General features: G+C 38.2%; 1 protein-coding gene across 1 annotated transcript in view; it reads left to right on the top strand.

Moving 5' to 3' along the window:
* LCP2 (lymphocyte cytosolic protein 2) overlaps nucleotides 1-1,675 on the top strand; it is a 44,606-nt gene extending 42,931 nt beyond the window's left edge. The window contains exon 21 of the mRNA XM_007447831.1: nucleotides 1,551-1,675. Coding sequence (XP_007447893.1) covers nucleotides 1,551-1,675 — 125 coding nt within the window. The remainder of the gene's footprint in view (nucleotides 1-1,550) is intronic.
* The last annotated feature ends 5,259 nt before the right edge of the window (nucleotides 1,676-6,934 follow it).

Below are 6,934 nucleotides of genomic sequence, written 5' to 3'. Positions count from 1 at the left end.
GGGAAAGAGGTAAGGACTTCTAGTTGTAAAATTTCCCCCAGTTCTCTATTTATGCCTCTCTGCATACCTACCTACATGGAACCTTGCTGTAGCATTCTTTTGCCTGGCAACTTTAGAGTTAAGTCACATTAGTAAAGCCCTTCATTTAGTGGAAGGAAATAAAATGGTAACAGTATCTATCTCTGCTACTTGTATCTTTTATTCCAAACAGTCTAAAATCACATGTGTAACTTAAAAAATATATGTATGTTAGCATTTAAATTTTTAAAAATCCAGTTAGATGGTGCCAAAGGCAAGTCCCTTCTGTGACACAGAGGTGAATTAAGTCACCCCTGTGACTTAATAATTTTAAGGTAAGATTACAGTGTATTTATAGGGCTGTGTCTTAAATGGACATCTGGAAAAATGACTTGGGTCACTGCTTACTAAGAATGGAAGTAAGGCCAATGAAGGTGGCCAGATTGCCAAAGACATTTTCCTCTATTTTTCCAAGGTTTATGCTAGTCGCTTTGGGGTTAGTTACCACAACTGGTGTGAAGGAAACCTTTCCCGGCTGCCTTTTGCAAAGGAAACTATAGCTAAACTTAATGTCCCAAACATGTTCTTTAAGTTCAAATTTCCAGGAGGAGGATCAGCTGAATCAAACATTTCCAGAATGAGAAACAACTTACCCATAACTTCCACTTCACTCCAAATATTTTTAAGTTATGGTAATGTAAACCAGTAGAAAAAAAACCCCACATGATTTTGGTCACATGTTTGCATCACTGGTTCAGCATGGGTAGAGCTGCATAGGTCCTATAGAAGCACAGATGTCTGCCCTCCAGGACTTCTATTGGTCTAGTATGGAAACACACAAATACAAACCACTCATTGCAGTTGCCCTGGAGGGAGGCACCTAGCAGAGTAGTCTTGGAGGAAGTGCGTAACTCTGTCTGGGGTACCAAGTGACCTCTGACCCATATCTAGATGGATGGATGGGGGTTTCCCAGTCTGACCATCAGGGAGAGGGTGATCCAGGTAATGAATGCAAAGACTTGCTACAGAACAAGTGAGTGTGGAGGTGGCAGTGGGGACACGGCAGAGATCATGAAGGAACTAAGATGCATCTTCAGACACCGGCAATGCTGTCTGACCTCCTGATTCCTTATAGCTCCTAACATTGTTCGTGATTTAGAGTAAAGTAGGGATACAAAAACCAAAACCAAACCACAGATAGAACGATCCTAAGGTAAGGCTATCATAATTAGACTCTCCCTCTCTCCCTCTCTCTATCTCTATAATATATATAATTCCCTATATGAGGTTAAAAATACATATACCTAAATACATATTTGTCTTTTATCCAAGGTTTGCTGGATATTGGTGAGGAATTATTTTTTTCAAAGTTCTATAGCAGAAACCATTAAAATATTTGCCAAATTTTACATGTTTTTTTCCCATAATCCTCATACTTCAAGAGGTAGGATATTATGCAGATTAAAAAAACTGAGAGTGAAATTCACACTACCTATCCCAGTGTTGCTTTATCTCCCTATTTTGAATCTTTCAGGACTTTCTGTCTGTGTCAGATATTATCGACTACTTCAGGAAAATGCCACTTCTGCTCATTGATGGGAAGAACCGAGGTTCCAGATACCAGTGCACATTAACGTATTCTGCAGGTTATCCCTAGCAAGTTAGCCAAGCAAATGCACCTTCCTCCTGCCTCTGTCCCAGCCTGGGAAGATCAATCAACCTTGGTGAACCGTCAAACACTCGGGGATGATTTGAACCCCTCAACACGAACACAAAGGTTTTGTCCTTTCCCTCAAGAAAGTGTTTGAAATGAAGACTGTCAAAGATCCCATAATTTATTTATTCTTCTTCAATATTTGCAAAGTGCATGAGTAATACTGTTCACACTTGAAGTCTAGTAGTGCACTGTAATAATTCATTTTAAAAAGATGTGTATTTGAACACCCATTTCCACGTACAGTAGTTTACATACCTACAGAAACAATTTGGGGTAAGTTTCGAAACACTGAAATGGTAATAGCTTTTGGTAACACGTAAAACTGATTTTTTAAATAGCCAATCCTTTACCATTCAAAGCAATCATCAGTTTTATATGTATAATTTGAAAATTACTAAAATTTAATTTCTCAAGAGCAATAATTTAAGAGGCTTCAAAAGTGTTTCATACTTATTTGGTGTTTTTGCTGGGGGGATTTTTGTATACTTTTTTAATGAAAAAGATAAATGCAGTTGGGATAACTTCCTGGAATTAAAATTAATTTGCCTTTTGCTTCACTTTTTGGTTCCTAAAACAACTTTGTTGACTTTATTTCATTCACACTATTATTTTTCTGTTTTAAAGCAAATTTAAGCAACAAATACCAAAAGAAAACATTTTAAATTTAGTGATGAGGCTTTGGTGTCATATACACCCGGATTTAATTTCATCACAACCGACACCCACACCCTACCTCCTCCTCCCCTACCCAACTCCAAAAGCATCATCAAATGATGTAGATTTTTACCAAAGTCTTCCTGGGAAGATGAAAAAGCAATGTATATATACATGGAAAAATTTGATCAGACTTTCCAATTAGATACCTTTTTTCTATTTTTATCCCCCGACAACTGTCATAAAGCCCTCTCTTCACCCTTCCCCAAAACGCTTTATAAATTCTTCAAAGCAATTCACTTCTTTCCTTCAACCTACATATCTCATTTAACAAAAAGTAGTAGGCATTTCACAAAATGAAAACCTCGCATTTAGTTAAGTTTTCCCCTTTGAGGCCTTCGTTGTTATTCCACAACTTTTAAAAAAATTAATTAATTTATTTACTTATTTTTGGCTGCGTTGGGTATTAGTTGCTGCGCGTGGGCTTCCTCTAGTTGCGGTGAGCGGGGGCTTCTCTTCGTTGTGCTGTGCGGGCTTCTCATTGCAGTGGCTTCTCTTGTTGTGAAGCATGGGCTCTAGGCACGCGGGCTTCAGTAGTTGGGTCACGCAGGCTTCAGTAGTTGTGGCCCGCGGGCTCAGTAGTTGTGGCCCGCAGGCTCTAGAGCATAGGCTCAGTAGTTATGGCGCACAGGCTTAGTTGCTCCGCGGCATGTTGGATCTTCCCGGACCAGGGCTTGAAGCCGTGTCCTCTGCATTGGCAGGTGGATTCTTAACCACTGTGCCACCAGGGAAGTCCCCAAAACATTTATTAACAAAAATTTTTGGCTTCTCTGTTTACGCGTTTTCTGAGTCACAAAGAATATCTTGCATCTTCACTTTCATGAGCTAATAGAAAGACCACTGGCACGATTTGCTAAGATAATGAGCCTGTGGAGACTTTTAATCAATGATGATAAAAAGGATGCTTCACAAAACTTCATCCTTAGAAAATAGAAATTCTCAAATTAGGGTCCAGAACTCAGGAATTCTAAAGCTGAAAATCTTGCATTCATTTACCTGTTTATTCAGTAGGATATTCAACAAGCGTTTATGTCATGCCTATTCTGTGCACTGAGCTAGGTGCTGGGTAATGAGGATAGAAAACGCTACAAGTTCTGCTGACCTTGTGTCTTGCTTCATGGTATTCTATACTTTATGTTCAAAATTATCTAAAATGAAGGACATGGTAGATTTCAAAGCAACTATATAGTAGTGAATTATGTTTACAAGGTAAACGCTTATTAAGTTTTCATTGGTGGAAAGGGACAGAAATTAGGAAGTTTTAGAATAAAGGTATCCTAAAACTAAAACCTATTCCACTTCAGTGACTGAAATGAGTGGTATCTGATGTTTTTATGACTAGCATTCTTTCTCCCCTTCTTCAGGCCATGGCAACTCTGTTCTTTTGGTGGGGTCTCTCCTTTGCTACAGACCCTGGCATATGATATCAGCCTCACCAAACAGTTGCTCAGTACCCATCTTAATCAAAGCTGGGCCAATCAGGATCTTTCTCTGGAATGTTAAACACTGAGACAGAGAAGATCTCTTTCCTCTGGGATCCCCAAAAGATAATGCTGTACACCTGGAGTTGTCTACCATACCTCTACCCCCTTCTACCTGGCATATGGAGGAAATCACCTTTTCATAGGAGAGGATGAGGCCAATGTACAGAAACAGAACCAGGATAGAGACATCTGATGGATTAGTGGAGGCCCTAAAATCTATCCCAACCATGGACTTCCAAGTCACATGACCCAATAAATGCTTCAGCTAGCTTGAGTTGCCTTCGGCACTTGCTACCAGGAGAGATCTGATTAATATAAAGTCATACCATACATTTATAATTCAGTAACTCTCTTTCAACCTAAGCCAAACTCAAGCATAGGGTAAAGGATAACCAGTGCCTCATGGCCAATTTCCTACGTCATACTCTTGCCATTAATGAAATAAATTAGCCCTTCCTTGAAATATTAAAACAAGAAAATAACAGTCTTCAAGAGCATGAAATGATTCTTTACAACTCAACATATTTTTATTTTGTTTTTTATTATATTAAATATATTAGTAAACTCAATTCTCCTAGGTGTGTGTTAATTCAACAATAAAAAGTTATAAATTCACAACAAATAAAAAAAATATCAGATTAAAAAATTGTTAGAAGCAAGAGATACATCTGACATTTTAGACTCTTCAAAGAGGGGGTTGTTTCTTTCTGTTTCCTTTAAATCATCCGTCTTCACAGGATGACTAAAACATAGGGTAAGGTCACAAAGCAGTAACTGGGAGAGCTCTGTGTAAAACAAAATAATAGAAGACATTATATTGTAGTACATATGTCATAGGCAACTATTATTACTTCAAGGAGCTATTTCCTAATTCTTAATTTAGCTTTCTTTTAAGTGATTATTGCTCAAATCAAAATTTAAATGTGCCCAATTTTGACTTAGAGTCAAATTTATATACTACAAAATAAGCATGATATAGAAACTTACTAGAAGGGCTCTTTAGCTCAAATTGTCAGTTATCTTAACTAAATTGCAATTTGATTTATGCAAATTTATATATTTTTAAAATTCCTATTTTTTTTTTTTTTTGCGGTACGCGGGCCTCACACTGCTGTGGCCTCACCCGTTGCGGAGCAAAGGCTCCGGACGCGCAGGTTCAGTGGCCATGGCTCACGGGCCCAGCCGCTCCGCGGCATGTGGGATCTTTCCGGACCGGGGCACGAACCCGTGACCCCTGCATCGGCAGGCAGACTCTCAACCACTGCGCCACCAGGGAAGCCCTAAGATTACTATTTTTATCTGTTATACATGCACATAGTATAAAGAATCAAATAAGGCATGTTGCAAAAAATAGCAGCTCCTATTCTCCCAGAGGCAACCACTTTTAACTTTTCTGGAGCCCATTTTGTTTTTGTTGCTTTTGTGGTCCTCATCTGTGTTTTTTTGTTGGTTTGTTGTTTTGGGAGGGGTGGTATTTAACCTCCATATCTCTAAATGGCATGCATATTTCTTTTTCAATTTTAGATATTATCTATTTGCTTCTGATCACAGAAGATTAAGATATAGCTCTTTTCACTTATACCCATTCCCCCACTGTACTTGAGGGACAATTTTTCTTAGCTCAATATTTAATGTTTAAATTTTTCTTGATTATATAATCTTTACAGCTGAGTCTTACATGTTTCCCTTCCTGCAAGCTACCACTTAACCACAGTTAATAACTGTTTCCTTTTTTCATTTGCTAATTACCAAATTTCTGCAGTTGGGTAAATCTCTCAGTATAGTCAAGTGCCTTGACTATTCTATTGTTGAAAGCCTCTCCTCTCCTAGAGCTGTCTGATCAGCTCTAGTCTGGACTGACAGCTCTCTAGGACTGCTGTACAGCTCACATCTTGGGAACTCCCTTCACCATTATCCTAGGGTCTCCTTTCACCCCTCCCTTATGTGGAATATCTTTTTTCCAGAATCTCAGGTCTCTCTTTTTTTGGTCTACTCCTTTGTTTGGTGGAATGCAACCTAGGTAACTTCCTAAGGTGGGGAAATTTATGTCTGAAAATTTCTCTCTCTACACCAATGTTTAATAGATTGACTGGCTATAGAAATCTGACATCATGTTTCTTCAGATTTCCGAAGGCATTGCTGCATTTTCTTTTAGCTTCCAGTGTTTCTATGGAGAAATTTCATACAATTCTAATTCTTAATCATTGTTTCTCTTTAGAAGATTTAAGAATCCTTTTTTCTTCCAGTGTTCTGAAATTTTGTACTATTGTTTTTTAGTATGGGTCTATTTTCAATCTACTGTGATGGGCTTTTTCATTGTAAAAAATCATATCCTTCAGCTCTGGAAATTTTTCTCGGATTATTTCTTTAATGACTTCCTCCCCATCCACTGTCTATGTTCTTTCTTTCTAGAACTCCTATTTATTGGATGTTGGACTTCCTTGTCTGTGTTTTTGCTCTACACTCGAATTTTCTTCATTTTATCTTTAAACCCTTCTCCAGAGTTTATTTCTATGCCACACTTTTAACTTTGTTCTCTAAATATTTTTTATAGTATCCTGCTCCTTTTTCATGAACATAGCATCTTCTCCTAGTTCTCTGTGGATATTAATGATAGTTTCTTGGAGTTTAATCTGTTTCTTCCCCGTTGATTGAATCTATTTATTGGTTTTGTCTCTGCTTTTCACATGAGATGCTTTCCTCAAATATCTGTTTTCCATACTTGTCTGCTCGTATTTAAGACTATGGTACTAAAAAGACAATTGGAAGTTCTTTGCCCATGGTGGTCTATATTGTGGGGTGATCTGGTTGGGTGTTTTGTTGGAGGAACCTCTGCTATCAGCATCTTTAGGTCTTTTCTCTTAGGCTGGTCTGATTCCTGAAAGAAAAATCTGCTTGAGGGTATAAATCTAGCTGCCAATGTCTTGTGGCCAAGTGGGTTTCCCCACTGTGGGTCTTGTAACTCAATATGTAAACTTTGTCTTAAGACCCTTGTTTTTAG

This window comes from Lipotes vexillifer, unplaced genomic scaffold, assembly GCF_000442215.2.
Source record: "Lipotes vexillifer unplaced genomic scaffold, Lipotes_vexillifer_v1.1 scaffold370, whole genome shotgun sequence".
NCBI lineage: Eukaryota > Metazoa > Chordata > Mammalia > Artiodactyla > Lipotidae > Lipotes > Lipotes vexillifer.
The sequence above is the reverse complement of the archived record's forward strand: the minus strand, read 5'-3'. Positions and strand labels throughout refer to the sequence as shown.